At 33.6% G+C, this 24,739-nt stretch overlaps 1 protein-coding gene across 2 annotated transcripts in view; it reads right to left on the bottom strand.

The window, feature by feature from the left end:
* The window catches only part of LOC136034477 (dedicator of cytokinesis protein 3-like), a 386,199-nt gene that overhangs the window by 156,185 nt on the left and 205,275 nt on the right, over positions 1 to 24,739 (bottom strand). For both annotated transcript variants that reach the window (XM_065715690.1, XM_065715689.1), the window contains exons 21-25: positions 20,713 to 20,817; positions 18,974 to 19,249; positions 15,846 to 16,005; positions 5,336 to 5,484; positions 1,088 to 1,173 (exon numbers count right to left, since the gene is read on the bottom strand). In XM_065715690.1, the coding sequence (XP_065571762.1) occupies positions 1,088 to 1,173; positions 5,336 to 5,484; positions 15,846 to 16,005; positions 18,974 to 19,249; positions 20,713 to 20,817 (776 nt within the window). The remainder of the gene's footprint in view (positions 1 to 1,087; positions 1,174 to 5,335; positions 5,485 to 15,845; positions 16,006 to 18,973; positions 19,250 to 20,712; positions 20,818 to 24,739) is intronic.

Raw genomic sequence — 24,739 nt, 5'->3', positions numbered from 1 at the left:
CAGTAGGGGATTTTGACAAACCTATTTAATATTTTCAATGTTAGATATAACCTTAATGGATTTTTTTTACTAATTTGTAATTTGTAATTAAAATTTGTAATAATTATTATTTTTTTATTAATATGTTTTAGTAATTTAGTAAAACGTCACAAATTCCTCATTTCCAGCTTTTGCTATACATTAGTGTAAATGTTTTTTGAACCGATCTTACCAATCTTAAATTATTATTCTCGTCTTTTTTTATTGGGGAGGGTGTACTATGACCAATTAACCAAATATGACACCTTCCTCACCGTTCAGCAGCGGGTCTTATTTCTAAGCCTTCTTCAGTAAACAGTGGATGCAAGTGAATTCTGGCTCGTGAAAAAGTGTATTTATGATCCATATTTAATAATTTAACAAACTCCTCAGACAGCCTTATTTCAATCGATCTTAGGAACTCCAGTTCTATATTATTAGCTTTCTAATTTATGTTTTTCCGCTGTTTATTCTGTTAATTTCTAATTTCTTTATAAAATATTAAATTATAAACTTGGTTCCTTCATTATTATTATTACTCCTTATTCACAGGGGGGGGGGGACATTCTATGACCAGTTGATCAAACGTGACACCTGGTTCGCCGTTCCAGAAGATGCCCTTCCGTCATAAGGGAGAATGGTGGCACCCAAATCACAAAAAAAATTTCTACTACACAATCCTCTACTCCATAATCACATTTTTCTGCCCAAATCTCTTTGTTTACCTTATATTCTTTTCTTCTCATTATATTGCCAAGAGTATAAATGCATCTAAATAAAGAGCTTTTTGGTTTTTCTTTTTTTTTTAACTTTTTTTAACTGTATTTTGTAATACGCCTGAGTCAACCAAGTACTTCACCATCTAAATATTTAGGGGCAAGGACGAGAAAATTGTCTAGGGGTGCAGGATCTTGGCTTCCAAAATGTGTCTTATGGTTCAAATATTAATTTTAGGTAATTCCACAAAATATAAAAGAGAATAACCAGCTTAAAATGTCAGTCATTTGTATACAAGGCCACGAAAAATTAAATGAATTTTAATACCAAAAATATGAAAAGTTCAACTTACATAGTGTTAAATAGTTCTTTATATTGCTGATCACCCTTATTCTCATTCACGAGGAAATCCAGCTTTTCGACTAGTTCATATTCAACCTAAAAATAATATATGGCTTAATACTAGTGCCCAGAAGATCAGAAAGTCACCTCTAAGAAGATGGTGTGCTTGAAAACATTCCGATATTTTGATTGGTTTACAAATTTATACAGACAAGCCAATCAGGTTTTAAAGAAAGGCCAATGCGAATTTACCCGAATGTTCAAAAGATTAACCTTCTCTTTTTTCACATTTTTCACAAAAAAAATGATTGGCTTACAATAAATAAAACTAGTGTCTTAGGTCCTCTTTACTACTGCTGTAACACATATGGGGGCTACATAGCTGTAGATAAATAAGGCTATACTACAGAATTTGACACGAAGCTCTGATAATATCGGGGGAATTACCTGCATTCCGTTTCAGCCCCATCATCAGAACTATTTTTTTTTTAATCCCCTTTTCTATCACCGTAACAAATGGGTTTACAAATTTTGCAATTAATTATCGTGCTGCAAATTTACTATTCTCAATGAACTCTCAGAGCAACCATTATTAGAGGAAAATAACCCCAACGGACGCACCTCTGCTTGTTACAAAAATAGGCGTTGGGTATACATTTTTCGAAAGTGCTAATTAACATACCGGAGTTCTTGATGAAAGGACCTCCAGTGAACTAATCTAAAGTTAGTTTAATTAAGAATTTGATTCCCTTTCTAGTAAGCTTAAAATAGAGGCCTTTCTATTAGTGTTGAAAAATTTGAATATTTTCCCATCAATGGTAATAACGGATTTAGGCTAATTTGCAACAAGAATATTTTCCGGTTTCCGATATTATCATTAATGTGGGGTAATCTCATTCTGCTTCAGCTCGAGATTTGAAGTCGATGCTAACTTCAAATATTCAAGAAAGAATTAGAAAGACACTAGCTTAAATAATAAGGCTAAATGGTATCTATCGTCGTGATTTTTTATATTATGTTTTTAGTACAGTTCCCTTCCTGTATGTTCTCTATTCTTCTCTTCTTTTTCAACATGTTAATATTTGGAATTTTTCTTCAATTCATGTTTGCTATTTAATTATTGTAAGGTTTTACTTGGCTTCCAAATTTGTTTTAATACCACCAAATTAGTTCTAAGATTTAAAACTAAAGAATCATTGGAATTAGCTATGAATAAGATAGAAAATTTTAATTGTAGATCCGATATATTCTACCTATGGATAACCCTTTCCTTTTTTTCCAAAATTTACATAATCCTTTTTTTCGTAGTTTTCAGTTATGAGGTAAGCCTATTAAAATCGTTGTTGTGTTTCATTTGTTGAAGTATTTTAGAACTATATATATTTACCTTATGTATTTAATATATTCAACGATTTTGATGAAAACAAATAAGTTGAACGCGAGTGCTGTTATTTTACATATTCTGTAATTAACTTTTCAGAAAAAAATTTCCAAAATAGTAATCTTCAAAAAATCTGAGATTTAAAAATAGAATACAGGATGCCGGTAGGAATTTGTACTGACGTCTCATCTCCCCTCCCCCCTAAAAAATTATCATGACTTATAGCAATTTTTTATATTTATTTGTAGAACTTTGCTAGTTTTTGCTGTATCGATGAATTCACACGCTATTCTAAAACATTGCAGAGTGCATGAATTGCACGCAACAGTTTCTGTGATTTATTGAATGTGCATTCTGTTAATCAACATCCAAAAAGCAATTCCACAGATATTCCAAAACAAAATTTAAAAAAAATCAGGCTTAAAAAGACAATAAAGAATGAACGTAGAAACTCGTACAGATATCTCCCAAAAATTTCCCTTCCTCCCAAAAAGTTTAAGACTTACGGTTTTCATGAATTTATTTACTCCTAATGAAAATTGCATGAAACGCATGAATTGCAACTCCCCCTCCCGTAAAAATATTGAATGCGCATTCTCTTATTAAACAAACTATGGATCTACTACCTTTAAAGAAAGTTCTGAAACATTAATTCCAAAAAAATCAGGTTTAAAGATAGAATAAAGAATAAAGATTAGAATAAGAATTCTCCCGTTCCAAAAATATAAAAACTCACCAACTTGTGATTTCTTTGAAAACTTGGTAAATACAGATATTAAATTTTGGAAGAAGAAAACCAAGTGGGAACACTAAATATCCCAAACACTTAAAATAAGATCATTGTTTAATAGAAATTTTTGAAATGTTTTTCTTTTTTCTCAACGCCTTTTGAATTAAAAGAGAATTAAAAAAAAATTGGATTGTGACTTAATTACGCTTTGAAAAAAAATTTAGGACTTGCAGTTTTGGTTAATTCATTCACTCTTAATAAAATTACATGAAATGAACGAAGTGAACTTAACTCTCCCTTAAAACTATCATATATTCATGTTGTTATTCAGCATACTCTGTATTTGTTACTTTGAAATAGGACTCTCGTATATTGGTAACTTTCTATCTCTCTAGAGTACTCCCCCTTTTACATTCACACAGAGACTCTTTTAGTTTCATGTATCTCAATTTATGATAGATTTACAAAACATTTTTAACTAATGAACGAATACCTTAAAATATAAATATGTCTTTATATCTATAAATTGTACAATCTGTATGATTATATAGATAAATACAGGAGCGTAATTTATTATGAGGAACCTGGGACTGCTCTCTATCCCCTGGTTTCCCCCTCCCAACCCCAGTTTAACCCTCCCACTGAGAGTCCAAAATATTTTCAAAGCCAAGATAAGCCTGGATATTTCACGCATCCAGAGAAACGGGTTAGTTTTCTTTAGTATATATTTGTCATTATGGTATTATATGGCTCATTTTTTTAGTTTTCACAGTCATTTACACTTTGTTTGGGAAAATCGACTCCAAATTTGCCCCCCCCCCCCCCACCTCAGGAATTATGAGAAATAACACCATTGGATAAATATCTATATGATCTATATAAAGATTTTAAAATGGTGATAATTTATTTTACTAATAATATCTCTGAAAGACAATAATAATTTAAATAGATTTTATAGAAACTTGAAAATATTATCAATATTTAAAGATACTTAAAGGTATTAAAGGTTTAGTTTTACCCTAAAAGAAAACTCAGTCAGGAATTGATATACTTTATACTTACTTTTTATATATAATTTAAAATGAAGATTCTCATATATGGGTAATTTATTATTTATCTAACTATTTGTTCTTTCTTGAATCATTGAATCATTTTTTGAATCATTTAAAAATCATTGTTAATCTGGGAGGGGGTATACTTACACCTAGCTTAATTTAGTGAAGTTATAACTTATAGCAATTAAAATAAGCTCAATAGAATAAAAGGTCCTCGAAATTCTATAGGTTTTTTGATGGTTTTAAATCTATTACTTTAAACGAGCTGCCGGATGTACCTGCGAACTTAATGTCTCCAAGTATTTACGGTTCTCAATATAGAATTCGTCCTTCAAAGAGGAGAAATTCACGTCTCTTTCACCAACCAAACCTGCTACAATTCATCCCCATAGAAGAAAGCCCCTGTAGAGCCATTAAGGACTAACGATTAAAATAGGGCATCCAAATTTTTAAGAACTACTTGAACGGCTTTCAGAAGGGAAAAGCCTTTGATTTATATATGTATATTGAGGGCGAAATACAGGATTTCGCCCTCCTTACTTTCAGTTTAATGCTCCTTACTTTCAGTTGAAAAAACTTGTTTTTTTTTTATATTTAACAATAATAGAGATTGAAAGTCTTTGGGAGATCCCGGTTTCAAATAAACTTGGAGCACTTAAGACATTGTTGTCCTTTGCCCACAGCTGAAGAGGCAGAGGTATCAGAGGGACCAACAGTTAACCTCATGCCCCCTACCTTTTATTTCAAAAATGATTACAGTTTTCCGACTGGGAGAAGTAATTACCTGCCTGCCTTTTTGTTTAAAAGTTGATAGTAAAACAACAACAGGTAAAAATAATGGAGAATTTATGAATAATGGACCAATGGAGAATGGAAGGATACGGTGAGATTTTTCTTAAACCTTCAATGAAAATTTTGAAGGGAAAAACCTTTGATTTATATATGTATATTGAGGGCGAAATTTAAATGAAGTAAAGCATTTTTTTTTTTTTTTTTTTTACTAACTAAGACAATTTAAATAAATCATTTTTCGGTGCACATTAACTGATTTTAAGTATAAAAAGTATAAAAAGTATAAAAAGGAAACTTTACTTGTTTAAAATTGCCATGAACCTTCTGTTCACATTCCATCATGTCAAAAAATACACCCAGTATTCTGGTTCGAAGATCTGCCTCCGGTATTAGCGTAACCTCTAAGAACTGAGAAACCAAACCAGGGATAAAACTTGCCTGGTAGTCACCTGCAATGAAGCATACAGTTATATATTGAAAATATTTAACATGTTTTTTAAAGTTTTTTCCCTTTCTGTGTCACTTTTTGAAAAAGATTACCAGGGATAAAAGAATAAGCAATGGAGGGGAGGATGAGAATATACATAAGAGTAGAGTATAGATCTTCCTTATATTTTAGACTCATAGCCACCTCATGTATAGTTGGAGGCGGTTTTAGGGGAGAGAAAGAGAGGTATTTGCCCTGGGCGCAGATATTTTAGGAGCGGGTTACAATCATTTTGTATATTTTTGAAATTTTATTATTAAAATAACGTAGATGGCGCTGTTAATAAATGAAAATAATTGATGAACTATTAATTAATCAATCAATCAAATAAAAATAACTTAAAGAATGAAAAATAATTAAATAATGATAATTAAATAATTTAAATTATTAAATTTTTTAAATAAAATTATTAAATAAAAAAATTAATTACCCAGTAGATTTTTTTGCAGATTCTGACGTTATTTTGAGAGATGGTTATGATGTTCTTGGCGATAATATCCGTGAAAAGAAAGTGTCTAAGTATGTTTTTTATGTGATTTTGTTGCAAGTGATCATGTATCCCATGAGAATGTTTTTTTCTATTTTTTATTTTAATTGTCAAGGTTTGAATTCTTCTTATAATTATTTAGTTTATTTAAGTTCAATAGTAGGAAATATTAGTGCAATAGATTTAGCTGAAACATGGTTGAAGGATCGTTTTGATTCTTTATTGGCAATTAATGGTTATACTTGTTAGGACCAAGATATAAGAGACACGGTGGCGTGGCCTTTCTACGTTAAGTCGTGCCTTGAGGTTAAGGTAAGGGACGACCTTTGTGTTTGTGTTGAGATGGTGTTTGAAAGTTTGGTAATTGAGGTAGTTCTGGCGAATCGAAGCTTTTTTTTTGTGGTTCTATATAGACCTCCTTCGGCATCTAGTCAGATTTTTGGTCAATTGGAATACAATGGAAACGCTACCATTATCTGTAAGTCCATGTGTTACAATGGGGGATTTTAATCTTGATATCAGTTTACAAAATGGTAGAATTTGCCGTAATTTTTATGATACTTGTTTTCTTTTAATATGAATCCTTCAATTAATATTTGTACATGGATTACTAAGACTTCTGCGACGGTGATTGATAATATTTTTGTAAACTGTAATTATAAAAAGTCGCGTGTTATCACTAATGATGTTTCTGACCATTGTGGAATAATGACAGCTTTTGAAGTTGATGGATTTACGTTTAGATCTCCAGGAATTGACAATGAGAGATTTTACATTAGTTCTTTACATTAGACTTCTTTGTTTTGTTTTTGTTTGTTTTTTTTAAAGCTAGAGAATTTTGATTGGTCATTTTGAGTAGTTATTGTACGTCTTCTGAAAAGTTAGATCATTGGTATCAGAAAATAAGTGACGTTTTGAACGAAAAGTGTCTAAAGAAAAACATATTCTAGACAAAACCAAGGAAACCCTGGGTAACGTCAAGTTTAGTAAATTCAATTAATCGAAGACATTATCTTTATAAGTTGGGTGTGATAAGTGGTAATGAGAGTGATAATATAGCGTTTAATAATTATAATAGTACTTTAAATAAGCTCAAAAGGAAGGCTAAAAGGGAATATTATTTTAAGGAATTTTAAAACTGTTAGGATAATCCAGCAAAGACCTGGATGAAAATTAAGTCATTGGAAATAATGCTAGTCAGCCACCATATTTAAATCAGCGGGATGATACAGGTCAACTTGCCGAAGGAATGGCTTCCCATTTTTCTAATATAGGTTATAAAATAAAAAATTCGATCGAAGTTTATCCTGAGGATGGAACTTTTAAACAATATCTGGACCCTTCATGTAATATGAGCATTTGGTTTACAAATGTGACTGATCAAGAAGTGATTGACATCGTGTGATCAATGAATACCAGAGCTATAGGATCTCATTATATGAGCATTTGGTTTACAAATGTGACTGATCAAGAAGTGATTGACATCGTGTGATCAATGAATAGCAGAGCTATAGGATCTCATTATATGAGCATTTGGTTTACAAATGTGACTGATCAAGAAGTGATTGACATCGTGTGATCAATGAATACCAGAGCTATAGGATCTCATTATATGAGCATTTGGTTTACAAATGTGACTGATCAAGAAGTGATTGATATCGTGTGATCAATGAATAGCAGAGCTATAGGATCTCATTATATGAGCATTTGGTTTACAAATGTGACTGATCAAGAAGTGATTGACATCGTGTGATCAATGAATAGCAGAGCTATAGGATCTCATTATATGAGCATTTGGTTTACAAATGTGACTGATCAAGAAGTGATTGACATCGTGTGATCAATGAATACCAGAGCTATAGGATCTCATTATATGAGCATTTGGTTTACAAATGTGACTGATCAAGAAGTGATTGACATCGTGTGATCAATGAATACCAGAGCTATAGGATCTCATTATATGAGCATTTGGTTTACAAATGTGACTGATCAAGAAGTGATTGACATCATGTGATCAATGAATAGCAGAGCTATAGGATCTCATTATATGAGCATTTGGTTTACAAATGTGACTGATCAAGAAGTGATTGACATCGTGTGATCAATGAATACCAGAGCTATAGGATCTCATTATATGAGCATCTGGTTTTCAAATGTGACTGATCAAGAAGTGATTGACATCGTGTGATCAATGAATAGCAGAGCTATAGGATCTCATTATATGAGCATTTGGTTTACAAATGTGACTGATCAAGAAGTGATTGACATCGTGTGATCAATGAATAGCAGAGATATAGGATCTCATTATATGAGCATTTGGTTTACAAATGTGACTGATCAAGAAGTGATTGACATCGTGTGATCAATGAATACCAGAGCTATAGGATCTCATTATATGAGCATTTGGTTTACAAATGTGACTGATCAAGAAGTGATTGACATCGTGTGATCAATGAATACCAGAGCTATAGGATCTCATTATATGAGCATTTGGTTTACAAATGTGACTGATCAAGAAGTGATTGACATCGTGTCTTCAATGAATAGCAGAGCTATAGGATCTCATTATATGAGCATTTGGTTTACAAATGTGACTGATCAAGAAGTGATTGACATCGTGTGATCAATGAATACCAGAGCTATAGGATCTCATTATATGAGCATTTGGTTTACAAATGTGACTGATCAAGAAGTGATTGACATCGTGTGATCAATGAATAGCAGAGCTATAGGATCTCATTATATGAGCATTTGGTTTACAAATGTGACTGATCAAGAAGTGATTGACATCGTGTGATCAATGAATACCAGAGCTATAGGATCTCATTATATGAGCATTTGGTTTACAAATGTGACTGATCAAGAAGTGATTGATATCGTGTGATCAATGAATACCAGAGCTATAGGATCTCATTATATGAGCATTTGGTTTACAAATGTGACTGATCAAGAAGTGATTGACATCGTGTGATCAATGAATAGCAGAGCTATAGGATCTCATTATATGAGCATTTGGTTTACAAATGTGACTGATCAAGAAGTGATTGACATCGTGTGATCAATGAATACCAGAGCTATAGGATCTCATTATATGAGCATTTGGTTTACAAATGTGACTGATCAAGAAGTGATTGACATCGTGTGATCAATGAATACCAGAGCTATAGGATCTCATTATATGAGCATTTGGTTTTCAAATGTGACTGATCAAGAAGTGATTGACATCGTGTGATCAATGAATAGCAGAGCTATAGGATTTCATTATATGAGCATTTGGTTTACAAATGTGACTGATCAAGAAGTGATTGACATCGTGTGATCAATGAATAGCAGAGCTATAGGATCTCATTATATGAGCATTTGGTTTACAAATGTGACAGATCAAGAAGTGATTGACATCGTGTGATCAATGAATAGCAGAGCTATAGGATCTCATTATATGAGCATTTGGTTTACAAATGTGACTGATCAAGAAGTGATTGACATCGTGTGATCAATGAATACCAGAGCTATAGGATCTCATTATATGAGCATTTGGTTTACAAATGTGACTGATCAAGAAGTGATTGACATCGTGTGATCAATGAATACCAGAGCTATAGGATCTCATTATATGAGCATTTGGTTTACAAATGTGACTGATCAAGAAGTGATTGACATCGTGTGATCAATGAATACCAGAGCTATAGGATCTCATTATATGAGCATTTGGTTTACAAATGTGACTGATCAAGAAGTGATTGACATCGTGTGATCAATGAATACCAGAGCTATAGGATCTCATTATATGAGCATTTGGTTTTCAAATGTGACTGATCAAGAAGTGATTGACATCGTGTGATCAATGAATAGCAGAGCTATAGGATCTCATTATATGAGCATTTGGTTTACAAATGTGACTGATCAAGAAGTGATTGACATCGTGTGATCAATGAATAGCAGAGCTATAGGATCTCATTATATGAGCATTTGGTTTACAAATGTGACTGATCAAGAAGTGATTGACATCGTGTGATCAATGAATACCAGAGCTATAGGATCTCATTATATGAGCATTTGGTTTACAAATGTGACTGATCAAGAAGTGATTGACATCGTGTGATCAATGATAAGCAGAGCTATAGGATCTCATTATATGAGCATTTGGTTTACAAATGTGACTGATCAAGAAGTGATTGACATCGTGTGATCAATGAATACCAGAGCTATAGGATCTCATTATATGAGCATTTGGTTTACAAATGTGACTGATCAAGAAGTGATTGACATCGTGTGATCAATGAATACCAGAGCTATAGGATCTCATTATATGAGCATTTGGTTTACAAATGTGACTGATCAAGAAGTGATTGACATCGTGTGATCAATGAATAGCAGAGCTATAGGATCTCATTATATGAGCATTTGGTTTACAAATGTGACTGATCAAGAAGTGATTGACATCGTGTGATCAATGAATACCAGAGCTATAGGATCTCATTATATGAGCATTTGGTTTACAAATGTGACTGATCAAGAAGTGATTGACATCGTGTGATCAATGAATACCAGAGCTATAGGATCTCATTATATGAGCATTTGGTTTTCAAATGTGACTGATCAAGAAGTGATTGACATCGTGTGATCAATGAATAGCAGAGCTATAGGATCTCATTATATGAGCATTTGGTTTACAAATGTGACTGATCAAGAAGTGATTGACATCGTGTGATCAATGAATACCAGAGCTATAGGATCTCATTATATGAGCATTTGGTTTACAAATGTGACTGATCAAGAAGTGATTGACATCGTGTGATCAATGAATACCAGAGCTATAGGATCTCATTATATGAGCATTTGGTTTACAAATGTGACTGATCAAGAAGTGATTGACATCGTGTGATCAATGAATAGCAGAGCTATAGGATCTCATTATATGAGCATTTGGTTTACAAATGTGACTGATCAAGAAGTGATTGACATCGTGTGATCAATGAATAGCAGAGCTATAGGATCTCATTATATGAGCATTTGGTTTACAAATGTGACTGATCAAGAAGTGATTGACATCGTGTGATCAATGAATACCAGAGCTATAGGATCTCATTATATGAGCATTTGGTTTACAAATGTGACTGATCAAGAAGTGATTGACATCGTGTGATCAATGAATAGCAGAGCTATAGGATCTCATTATATGAGCATTTGGTTTACAAATGTGACTGATCAAGAAGTGATTGACATCGTGTGATCAATGAATAGCAGAGCTATAGGATCTCATTATATGAGCATTTGGTTTACAAATGTGACTGATCAAGAAGTGATTGACATCGTGTGATCAATGAATACCAGAGCTATAGGATCTCATTATATGAGCATTTGGTTTACAAATGTGACTGATCAAGAAGTGATTGACATCGTGTCTTCAATGAATAGCAGAGCTATAGGATCTCATTATATGAGCATTTGGTTTACAAATGTGACTGATCAAGAAGTGATCGACATCGTGTGATCAATGAATACCAGAGCTATAGGATCTCATTATATGAGCATTTGGTTTACAAATGTGACTGATCAAGAAGTGATTGACATCGTGTGATCAATGAATAGCAGAGCTATAGGATCTCATTATATGAGCATTTGGTTTACAAATGTGACTGATCAAGAAGTGATTGACATCGTGTGATCAATGAATACCAGAGCTATAGGATCTCATTATATGAGCATTTGGTTTACAAATGTGACTGATCAAGAAGTGATTGACATCGTGTGATCAATGAATACCAGAGCTATAGGATCTCATTATATGAGCATTTGGTTTACAAATGTGACTGATCAAGAAGTGATTGACATCGTGTGATCAATGAATAGCAGAGCTATAGGATCTCATTATATGAGCATTTGGTTTACAAATGTGACTGATCAAGAAGTGATTGACATCGTGTCTTCAATGAATACCAGAGCTATAGGATCTCATTATATGAGCATTTGGTTTACAAATGTGACTGATCAAGAAGTGATTGACATCGTGTGATCAATGAATAGCAGAGCTATAGGATCTCATTATATGAGCATTTGGTTTACAAATGTGACTGATCAAGAAGTGATTGACATCGTGTCTTCAATGAATACCAGAGCTATAGGATCTCATTATATGAGCATTTGGTTTACAAATGTGACTGATCAAGAAGTGATTGACATCGTGTGATCAATGAATACCAGAGCTATAGGATCTCATTATATGAGCATTTGGTTTACAAATGTGACTGATCAAGAAGTGATTGACATCGTGTGATCAATGAATAGCAGAGCTATAGGATCTCATTATATGAGCATTTGGTTTACAAATGTGACTGATCAAGAAGTGATTGACATCGTGTGATCAATGAATACCAGAGCTATAGGATCTCATTATATGAGCATTTGGTTTTCAAATGTGACTGATCAAGAAGTGATTGACATCGTGTGATCAATGAATAGCAGAGCTATAGGATCTCATTATATGAGCATTTGGTTTACAAATGTGACTGATCAAGAAGTGATTGACATCGTGTGATCAATGAATACCAGAGCTATAGGATCTCATTATATGAGCATTTGGTTTACAAATGTGACTGATCAAGAAGTGATTGACATCGTGTGATCAATGAATACCAGAGCTATAGGATCTCATTATATGAGCATTTGGTTTACAAATGTGACTGATCAAGAAGTGATTGACATCGTGTGATCAATGAATAGCAGAGCTATAGGATCTCATTATATGAGCATTTGGTTTACAAATGTGACTGATCAAGAAGTGATTGACATCGTGTGATCAATGAATAGCAGAGCTATAGGATCTCATTATATGAGCATTTGGTTTACAAATGTGACTGATCAAGAAGTGATTGACATCGTGTCTTCAATGAATACCAGAGCTATAGGATCTCATTATATGAGCATTTGGTTTACAAATGTGACTGATCAAGAAGTGATTGACATCGTGTGATCAATGAATAGCAGAGCTATAGGATCTCATTATATGAGCATTTGGTTTACAAATGTGACTGATCAAGAAGTGATTGACATCGTGTCTTCAATGAATACCAGAGCTATAGGATCTCATTATATGAGCATTTGGTTTACAAATGTGACTGATCAAGAAGTGATTGACATCGTGTGATCAATGAATACCAGAGCTATAGGATCTCATTATATGAGCATTTGGTTTACAAATGTGACTGATCAAGAAGTGATTGACATCGTGTGATCAATGAATACCAGAGCTATAGGATCTCATTATATGAGCATTTGGTTTACAAATGTGACTGATCAAGAAGTGATTGACATCGTGTGATCAATGAATAGCAGAGCTATAGGATCTCATTATATGAGCATTTGGTTTACAAATGTGACTGATCAAGAAGTGATTGACATCCTGTGATCAATGAATAGCAGAGCTATAGGATCTCATTATATGAGCATTTGGTTTACAAATGTGACTGATCAAGAAGTGATTGACATCGTATCTTCAATGAATAGCAGAGCTATAGGACCTCATTATATATCTTTGAGGATAGTGAAACCGATTTTGCCATTTTTTGTGCAAAATTTTTTTGATCTGGTTAGTGGTTGTTTTCAAGAAAGTTCATTCCCAAGTGCCTTTTAAACAGCAAAAATTGTACCATTATTTAAACAGGCTGACCCAAAAGATTTTAATAGCCATAGACCGATTTCTCTACTGTCAACGTTTTCAAGAGTAATGGAGAAATTAATGTTTATGAGAGTGGATAGTTTTTGAGGAAGAACGGATATTTTCTTAAACAGTTTGGTTTTCATAGAGGTTTTTCTACTGAGGATACTATCCACTTCCTTACTACAACAGTAAATAATGGTCTTGATAATAAATTTGAAGTTGTTTGAGTGTTTCTAGACATATTAAAGGTGTTTGTACTTGTGACAATTTGATCTTATTGAAGAAACTAGAAAATGGAGGTATTCACGGGAATGTGCTGCGACTGTTCGCCTCTTATATTAAAGATCGAGTCCTTTTTTGTGAAATCGGAGGAATATCAATAGAATATAAAGTAAGATGTGGAGTCCCACAGGGGTCCCCCATGGGACCACTATTATTTGCAATAAATATAAAAGACCTATGCTTAGAACTTGGTGGGCTGTATATTATTGTCGGAAGGGCCAAAAAACAAAGCGACCCTAATCAAGATTTATTGCTTTTTTCCGGATGATACACGTCTTACGATGGCAGCAAGATCAGAAAGTGAATTATTAACTATGACAAAAGGCAGTATGTCAAGGATAGAAAAGTGGATGAGGGTTAATCACCTAAAGATGAATTATAAGAGAGTTTATTAGGTATTTTTTATAGATCGTCCGTTTATTATCCTTGGTTAAAGAAATTAAATGTCGGATCTTACCGTATTGCGCGTGTACTGTCTGTGAAATATCTTGGAGCAATAGTAGATGAGACTCTTAGTTTTTCCAAATACATACAATGTATATAATTTAAAATTGCTCGGTATGTAGGTATTCTGAAGAAGTTGAAAGATTTTTTCCCAGTTAATATACTTAAATTGATATATTTTTCTATTTTCCACCCTTATTTGATTTATTGTTGTTCGGTGTGATCATCTACTTTTTGAACACACTTGAAGTCATTACGTGCTCTCCAAAATTCGGCGATTCGGGTTCTTGTTAATTGGGATAATCGTATATCAGTTAGAGATAGTTAAAAAAAAATTAAAAATTTACCAGTTTCAGGTCTTTTTAATTTTTATAAGGTCCAATTTATGTTTGATATATTGCATAAAAATGGACCTGAATGTTTTATTTGTGTGTTTGAGAGAGATGAGCCTGAATATGAGAAAAGGAATTCATCATAATAAACAACAAAGAGAGATAAAACTCTACAAAAAGAAAACTTCAAACGAGACGACGGCCAGTAGAGAGGAAAGACTAAAACAACGCGGATATTTCGCCTGTATCCAAACAAGGCGTCCTCAGCCAAAGGACGCCTTGCATAAAAATGGACCTGAATGTTTTGTTTGTGTGTTTGAGAGAGATGCCTTGTTTGGATATCCGCGTTGTTTTAGTGTTTCCTCTCTACTGGCCGTCGTCTCGTTTGAAGTTTTCTTTTTGTAGAGTTTTGTCTCTCTTTGTTGTTTATTGTCATGTCTGGCCAGTTCGGCTTAAGAACTTTCAAGGAATTCATCAGCGATAAGAAACCGATTAAAAGGTCTACGAGGTCTGCATTTTCGATTCGCCATGTTCTTCCTTCTATATGGGAGTCCCTCCCTTATGATATAGTTCAAAATACCTTATGATATAGTTCAAGAGACTGATAGGCTGACTTTTCATGGGTTGCTTAGGGACCATTGTTTTGGTATTTATGATTTTTTTTTTCTTTTTTTATGTATAGATAAAGTAGGGAAATAGTGCATAATAGTGTTGTTATATTAGGTTATTGCTTTTGTAGTTTCAAGGATAGACGCACAAGCCACAAGGCTTTTTGGCAAATTTTTCTTTTTTTTTGTATTATTTTTGTGTTTTTTCAATGAATTCTCTCTCTTTCTCTAAAAAAAAATTAATCTAAATAATAAATTGAAAAATAGAAACAAATAAATTATTAACAAATTGAAAATAATTGGTTTAAGAAATGAAATTTCGCTAGAATTCGAACTTCAAATTTTATGGAAGACAAAGGAGAGGGGAGCTAATTCACATTTTACCCCGGGTGTAAGAGAGGCCATGACCGCAACTGTATACAGTATTCTTAAATTTAACTTCCCGCCCTTGTCAAGAAAAATTCTTCGTAATCTCCTTTTTAGAAAAAATGAAAAATAAGGGCATCTCACCAAGAGTGGACCAACAAAATATAAGATGGCTCCCTAGTTGAATTCTCATGTCCAAACCGGCGTTGCCAAGCATCTTTTTGCGGGATTCGCCAAAACCCTCTACTTGAAGTGATGGTTGAGTAATAAAGGTTACATTTAAACATAAATACAGATTCCATAGCTGAAATAAATATGTTAGCGTTATTGTCAGCTGTGAACTAAAAAGCACTCACTTGAAACTGTTCCAGTTTAGCACCGCGGTGCGATTTAGTTCAGATTCTATGTCTAGTCTGATGAATATAACTAGCATACAATTATCATAATCAAAACCCCTGGATTGTGAAATGCTGAACTCGTATAGAACATGGAAATATGTATGCCTAATCTATAACTGAAATTTTGTATACCGTCCAGATTTCTCAAGGACAATTCGAAGTGATTAAAAATCCAAAATTCCGTTCGCTGTGTTTTTTTATACTACTAATTTTGACGCATCTTTCTGAAATTTCATTGCTTTCAAAGCATGGTTTTCTAGAATCCTTCGGATTCCCATTAAACCTGGTTACTCCTACTCTTGGTAAGATTAAGTGTCTTATTTGAACTTTTTGCCAATTGACATCTGCTGTGACATCTTTGGAGTAAAAGCCAAAACCCTACTTGATCTTCTACTCGGTTACTTATCCTCATTAAAAAACATAGCTCTGTGCGCAATGAAGCCTAAATTTTTGTAATTACTATATGTATTAGAAGAAGAGGAAATTAAGAGCTAATATTCCTTTGATGCATTATTGGGACCCAGAACCGATCCAAGCAAGAAGGGTTCCCTACATAAGTGAGGTCATGATATAGGGGGAAATGTTGTTGGATCTCGGCAGAAATGAGTAGAAACTAGAATTAAAAGTTCACGTTGTGTCTTTCATACCTCTAATCAAAGCTTTCTTCAAGAAGAGAAAGCCTAAATCCTTTCCACGGGATGTCTCCCACAAGTTTCATCTGATTTCAAGCCAAGTCAGATGGAAGCGAGCACTTGCGTCGCAATTTTACCTTTTGGGATCCATGTCCAATTAAACTGTGGCGGAGGAAAGGGCGCTAGAATGAGAGGGTCCCTGAATTCATGTAAAGACAATACAATAAAGGGACGTCTGACCGCAACCAAATTTGGTAGGGTCTATGACTTACTATCCAATATGAGCATTTCGAGTGTCTTACCAAAATCTGATCTCAGGGGGAGAAAAACTGGTATTTAAGTTCTTACCATTTAAAAATCAACCAGGTGAGAATTCCGAATGTTAACTAAACTTTTGCAGAAGAAAAGTTTGATTAGCTAGACTTTCCTTTTTAGGAAGTATCATGTCATCAGTCAAATTACTAGAGGAAGTGGCGGCATTCATTCAAGAAAACTTGGTCGACATCCTTGGGGTTTCATCTGTCTTGGGTAGATTAGACGTTCCGAGAGAAGGGCTACATTATTGAAATTCGCATCCATTAGAGGGACTTATTGAATATATTATGTAGAGATAAACGGTTTGGGTCTTAGTTGTACCTATAGTCTTTGAGTCTGATCTGATGGCTCGTATATCCTCTGCTGCTACAAGGGGCAACCATAGGAGCTTTCTTATCTAGCTTCATTTTTAGCTAGATACGTCTTCGCTTCAGTCAATCAATCGTTTCACGGAAAATCCATGACCGTAGGTCTACCATGTAGAGTCATCACTTAGAAGACCAGGAAGGAAACTTTGCTAAAACTGAGACAAAAAAAAATATTTAATGTATCAACCTTATTGTTGAATATAAAACTGACTTTTGGAGCTATTTAAATCATTGCAATCATGAACCGAAACTTAAATAAGTTTTCCGTATCCATTGTCGCATGCGTTGCTCCATAACCGTTATCAATTTGTTGTAGGTAATACAATACTTCAGAATGGACTTCGAGGTCTAGTACACTTCACGATAGCCAGCGTATAATTCCGTTTTTACATAGTTGACATTTTAATTTAGCCCTAAGACAAATCTGACTAGGTATAACAGTGAGAATAATAAATCCCCTTCATAGCTTTCTTGTGAGAAGATTACTCTTCCAATTTTAGGGTTTTGTTCATTGCTTTTTATTTCCAAACCTTAGCTTTTCAATCCCTTGTTTTTGTTCGCTGTTGTTTTGTTTTTTCACATGCAGATCCTTTTGTTTCTGTTTAATCAGATTGAGTTTTTTTTTTTTAAATAGATTTTAGGTTTTTTTCGCGATTTTTTTTCTGTTTCTCTCAGTTTTTGTACAATCTCTTATCCGGTTGTGTTATCTTTATACTGTTCTTTCACAAAGGACTGTGTAGTAAATATTTCCACTATTCCTAATCTATTCACTAGCTCTAAATATTCTTCTCTTTTGTTCCTTCTTGTTTCATTGCTGAAAGGTCCAATTAATAACTACATTAAAACCAGTAGAACCGTTTAAAAGGATAAAGACTCTCCACTGAAACACAGGGTGTTGAATCAAAGTTTCAGTTCCTGGGTCTTTTTTGCAGGGACAAGTAGCACGGCTATCACCCAGCCTTGCTATAGTGGGAATCGATACCTGGGCTAGGGTTGCCAACTGCGATGTCTAAAAGGAGTGAAGATCATGGCCAAAAAAGAGTGACATTTGGTCAAAATACTGCAAGTCAAAAAATTTACTAATCCCCTCTTTCCCTCTGAGGTAAAAAAGAGTGAATTTCAGGCAAAAAAGTGTATGTTGGCAACCCTGTTCCTTGGATTAAATGCTCTTTTGACGAATAGGCCAACTACTGAAGTTTAAAGAAAATGAAAACTGACAACCAAAAAGAGTGATTTTCATTCTTCTGCATCCACTCTGTGCTAAAATAGAGTACATTTCACACGAAAAGTGTACAACTTGGAAACTCTGACCTGGGTCCCGTATTGCCAAACAGAAAATATTTTCTGTTTCTATAATCTATAATTAGAATTATAATTAAGAATTATAATTAATTTCTATAATCAATAATATATAATTATCTATAAGAGAAAATACTTAAAAAGCAGATTCACAAGAGCATTAAAGTATAGAGGTAAGAGAGAAGTAAAGCGAAGCAGGATAAATTAGAATAAAAAAATGTAAAAATAAATTAATTGTCCCCGAGGAGTTGACAACTTACTTGCGGTTCAAAGTAGCCAGCATCTAGAAAGGAGTCGATTAACGGTTTGCTGCACTCTTTAGTTGCCCGAAGGAGCACAACATTAGCTGCCAGACGTATCACGAACCAGTCAGAGGGGAACACTTCCCGATTGATAATGATATGGTTAATTAATGTCAAAAATCGGAATAGAAAGCTCTTCAAAAGTCTTCGATCACCGAAGTCTTCCCAAAAACGGTCATAGTGGCATTCACTGAGCAGCTGAAGTAACCCAAGAAAGCAGGCTTCCAATGATCCCTGTGAAATTAAAGTCTGCAAATTATATGTTGATGCGTTTTGAGTGGTTTAATTAAAGTAACTGAGGAAACTTAACAGAACTGTTTTTTCTTTCCTTTATAATTAGGTTATAATTTTCTCCTTTTTGTTTGGGATGGGGGGCTGCAGCAATTTCAACAGAATTTTCGAATATTTTTACCCTTTTCGGGAAGCCAAAGGTAACTGAAAATATATCAGGGTCTCGGGAAGGATTTTAGTAGTTCTCTGCATTTTCTTCTAATGTTTTTGCTAATTTTAGAATTTTTTAATTTGATACCTAAATATCTGATGATTTTGACGTATAATCTATATATATAAAAATAAGTTGTTTGTCTGTCGGTCCGCATATGACGTCTGAATTATTTCATCATATACCAATTCAAAAATGAATGTATTCAAGCCAAAGTAGCTGAGTTGGTAAAGCGTTATGTTCCAGGTTCTAGGTCCGAGAGGTTCCAGGTTCGAACCTTGGCTTTAGCATTAATACAAAAGAAGAAAAAAAGCTAAAAAAGGTAAAACTACAAAAAAACTAAAAAGAAATACTAAAAAACTAAAAAAGCTAAAAAACTAAAAAAAACTAAAAAAAAGGTAAAAAACTAAAAAAGAAAAAAAACTAAAAAAAACTAAAAAAAGGTAAAAACTATAAAAAACTAAAAAGAAAAAAAACTAAAAACTAATAAAAAAAAACTAAAAAACTAAAAAAACTAGAAACTGAAAAAGGAAAAAAAACTAAAAAAAGGAAAAAACTGAAAAATGAAGGAGAAAAAGAAAACTAAAAAAAATAAAAATACAAATAAGAAAACTAAAAAAGGTAATAAAAAAGGAAAAAACTACAAAAAAAAACTAAAAAGAACATACTAAAAAAACTGAAAAAGCTAAAAAACTAAAAAAAAACTAAAAAAAAGGTAAAAAACTAAAAAAGAAAAAAAACTAAAAAAAACTAAAAAAAAGGTAAAAACTATAAAAAAACTAAAAAGAAAAAAAATAAAAACTAATAAAAAAACTAAAAAACTGAAAAAGAAAAAAACTAAAAAAGGAAAAAAACTGAAAAATAAAGAAGAAAAAGAAAACTAAAAAAATAAAAATAAAAATAAAAAAACTAAAAAAGGTAATAAAAAAGGTAAAAACTACAAAAAAAACTAAAAAGAAAATACTAAAAATACTAAAAAAGCTAAAAAACCAAAAAAAAAACTAAAACTCCGATCTAGATAAGATAAGACACTTCTAGAAAATGCTGCAAACAATCTTGACAGCTACGAAAAACTTTCAGTCTATAACATAAAGTTCATTATCCATACTTCAGAAAGCAATACATGTTTTTCGATGAGCTAAAAGCTGTTTAGCTGTTTTCACTCGGCCGACTTCGCCTGAAAAAGCCATAATGAAGGCAAGGCTTTATAAATCACCTACTGACTGAGGTTTGTATATAAATAGTAATAGCTTACCACGTTGGGATCGAAACTGTCAATAGCACTTAGTGTGGTCTGAACAAGAACATCTACAAGAGACACTGTAAGAACCTCCACATCATGATAGAAAATGTTGTCCACCTGAAAGAATTATATTTAAGGTAATCCTGAAACCAATAATATTAGGCCTAACAATAATAATAATAATTTTTACAGCGAACTATATTACCAGGAAACGTCAAGAACAGGAGCTTATATCCCCTAAATGTTCCATATATGGGGCCTAAAAGGAAACAAAATAATTTGTGCATTATTGTCTTTTTAATCTAGGGAATCCTTGTACAAAAGTCTCAATCGTCCAAATGACGAAATAAAATGTGTTTTCATTAACGCAATCGCAAGGCCAAAACATACTATTCCATCTGCTCGTTTTAATAATAATCAAAACTCTAAAAAAAAAAAAGTTTTGACAACAATAGATGCATGTTTTTGAAAGTTCATGAAAGAAATTGTTTTTTATGATGATTCTAACCGTAAAAATTCATATAAAGTTTAATCCCATAAGTTTAATGCTAGGTATTAAAAGCTACCGGCCTGAGAGAATTTGCGTCATTTTTGACAAAAGGAGAAAACACCCCCACGGGCTCAAGCGATCTTAAATAAAATTACAAAATCAACTTGGGCACATCATAGAACCCTATTACAGAGGTTCTAAGCTTCCATCTACAAAAATATAGAATTTTGTAAAATGTAGAATTTTTTTTTACATTCGAAAAGGGAGACGACGGATGCGTTTTCATTTCTTCTTTTTATTCTTCTTTTTTTCACAGGGGTTATTCAATCGAGCCAATGATCGTAGAAACTCGTAAAGCGGCTCATTCGAACAGAAATTAAAGTTTCTAGTGCCCTTCAAAAGCATTCAAAAAGATTGTGCCACCGGAAAGTGACGTTTTCAGCCGTCTTGTGCAACCGAACTACATGTTTGACCCAAATAGGGTAAAGTTGCAATTAATAAAATATTTTGATGGCCAGTCAATTTAAAACTATTGAAAATCTATATATTGAGCTTCCCAATTTCATAGGCAGTCGGTATAAAATTGAAATCAAGACGCTTATTTTAAAGCTTAACTTATCCAAGTTGATTCAATTGATGTTTGATAAAATCATGCAAAGTGATGTGTAATTTTGCATCAGCTATTAAAGAGGTGGTCTGTGGGTCATTTTGTAGGTGGAGGGAGGAGTCGGATGCCTCAAAAGTGTAATTTAGCATCCAATTCTTCTAAATTTCCTTGAGACTACAGGCTCCCATTGAGACTATTAGAGAGTCGGTGTGAGCGTCGTCGGAAAGTTTCCCAGGAGGGGGGGGGGGGGGCAAGTTTTACCGGGAACTATTTTTATCCAAGTTTAAACGGGGTTTTATTTTATTTTTTGTATCTAAAACTATTATGTTTTAACAATCTTTGAGTAAGGAGCCACTCGTGATTATGATAACTCGAAGTATACAAAAAAGTTCCTTATGTTAAAATTAGTCAAATTTTTCCTCTATTAATCTAGAACGCTGCTAATCAACTTACAAGTATTCACATGTATGCAATTTAACTGCAAAGAGTAGGGGGTTTATTAGGGTGGTGATCCCCGTTATGTATTTGATGGGAATGGTTGCATGTTCCTCCTCAAAACGTTACTCAGCGATTAGTAATCGTTACGACTCCTAAAATTCAGAGATGACTGTGAAGCAAAGAACTAAGAATCACCGTACAATATTAGAGGGGGTAACAGTACGTTCTCTATTGCTGTTTATTCATATATATTTATACAAACGCCCACTGCTGTTTTTTTTTTCCTGACGATCACATGTAAAGTGAACGTCATCAGCAGAAATAACAGAGTATTTCTGCACGGTCACTGTACATGTGATCGAAATATCCTGTATATTTTGTGAATGTCATTATCATTGTGTAATAAAAGGATTTATCCCTATTCAAACTTTATTTTATCATCATGGAAAGGCAGTGTGATCTTCAAAATTACCTAGTTTTTTTCCTGCCCTTATTGATTACTCTGCTAGTAACTTGATGTATTTTTAGAAAGAAATAAAATCAAGCCAATTAAAAAAAATATACTAGATTAATTCAATTTTTGCTCACAGTCGCATCCTCTGTGCACCCAGACTTTTGATCTTGGAAATTTAACTAGGTAGTAGAGCTGGAGAGATGACTTCATCATTAGAACTCTTACCAGTTTTGCTATAATTTATCAAATAACTGGTTCGAGTTCAGAATGTGCATTTTATAAGAGCGCTTAATCTGGCTTGAACAAAGCCTTAGAACATAAAATACTACTACTATTGCTAACAACTCGCTGCAGCACCAAGCCGTCAGAGCTCCAAGCCGAACAGCTATGCCCGTTCCTCTTTCATCCCAACTTTTACAATGCCTTCCCCTTCACACACTTTCAAGAAATTTTCAAGAAATTCGTTCCTCTTAAATAATTTGTTACAACATCCCCTCACTCCATTCGGGGATGACATGCTTTTCGTTTGGACCTAGACGGTTGGCTAACATGGACAATCTTCGGCAATCTGACATCCTTCAGATGCAATACGTGTCCTAGCCATCTCATCTTTTCTTGTAATATAGCCCCAGATAGCGGGATTGAACGACATTTTTCGTTGATCTTACTGCTTGAGACGCTGTGAGTCAGTCGGATACCCAGAACAATCCGTAGGCAATTTCTTTGGAAAACATTGAGGAAATCCTCCTACGTTTTTTGGAGTGCCCACGCTTCAGAGCAATACTTGACCACTGTCATCCCTGTAGCTTCCAATATTCTACGCTTGGTTCGCAGATTAGACGTTTCCCCGAAGGGTTTAGAAGCAGGAGTGTGGCATTACCAGAAAACCTAAAGGTTCTACAATCTAGCAATCGCAAAAGTAGCGTCGAAGTTCAACAAAACTCAAAGAAAACTATTTTAACTAGCCGAATAGGTAAGGAGTTTACAGAAACATAGGGAGGCGATTCAGACGTGGTGGTGATTCAGTATTTCTGGGGATTCAGGACTACTCTCCTAAATCATCCTATTTTTCTTACGGTTTCATTTTTAAAAGGAATGTAACTATTCCATGAAAGCCTAGTAGGGAGAGAGATGATGTCTCAAATCGTAAGGATGGATGAATAATAAGCTTCTGGTCTTCGGCTAATACACCCCCCCCCAAAAAAAAAATTATCCCAAAAAAAATTCTCCATGGAAAGTTCGCCCACGAAAAATTCCCCCAACATATAAAACTGAGCAGCCAAAGGCAAAATATTACAAATAAAAAGAATGTTCTAAAGAAGGGATTTTGTAATATTCCACCAATAATCCGCACATATAGGTAAAATATGTTCCATAAAATATCCTTTAGTTTTTTTCTTGGCCCTTATTTGTGTTTTTTTCTTTTTTTTGGGGGGGGGGTTGATCGTAAAAGAGGGTAAGATAAAGGTTTAAGGAAAAATTTTGAAAACGTGAAATTAAAAGCGAACGTGATACGTTTTCCTTATGTTGGAAGTGCGCATAGATACAGACTAGGAGCAAGAAATAAAAGTAATTACCACCCGTGGACTTGGTCTAGGACCAACGTCTATAGTAGCCCTCCATGATGCCAGTTCAATCCTTGCAATAAAGAACTTGGCATAAATCCGGAGGTTCCTCCATCTGAAGTACTTTTAAGGGACGTTTTTTTTTAATTTAATTTAATAAATAATAAAATAGGGGCAAAATCCAAGTCAAAACCCAGCAAATTTAGAATGGAGAAAAAATCTCTTATTCGAAAAATACAAGTAAATTATTTTATTTAAACTTTATCTTATCCTTCTCTGATAATACAACCCCCAAATAAAACCCTAACCTCCAAAAGCACGAAAAAGTAATAAAAACGTGAAAACAAATGAAAATGCTACAGAATATTCTCCATCCTGTAGCCTATCCTACCTATATTTTAGGATATAGGTAAAATATTCCAAAATACTTTTTTTTCTTGATTCGATCCATTTGTGTTACTTTTTCTTTTGCCGCTCAATTTTAC

The sequence above is a fragment of the Artemia franciscana genome, chromosome 13 (genome assembly GCF_032884065.1).
Source record: "Artemia franciscana chromosome 13, ASM3288406v1, whole genome shotgun sequence".
NCBI lineage: Eukaryota > Metazoa > Arthropoda > Branchiopoda > Anostraca > Artemiidae > Artemia > Artemia franciscana.
The sequence above is the reverse complement of the archived record's forward strand: the minus strand, read 5'-3'. Positions and strand labels throughout refer to the sequence as shown.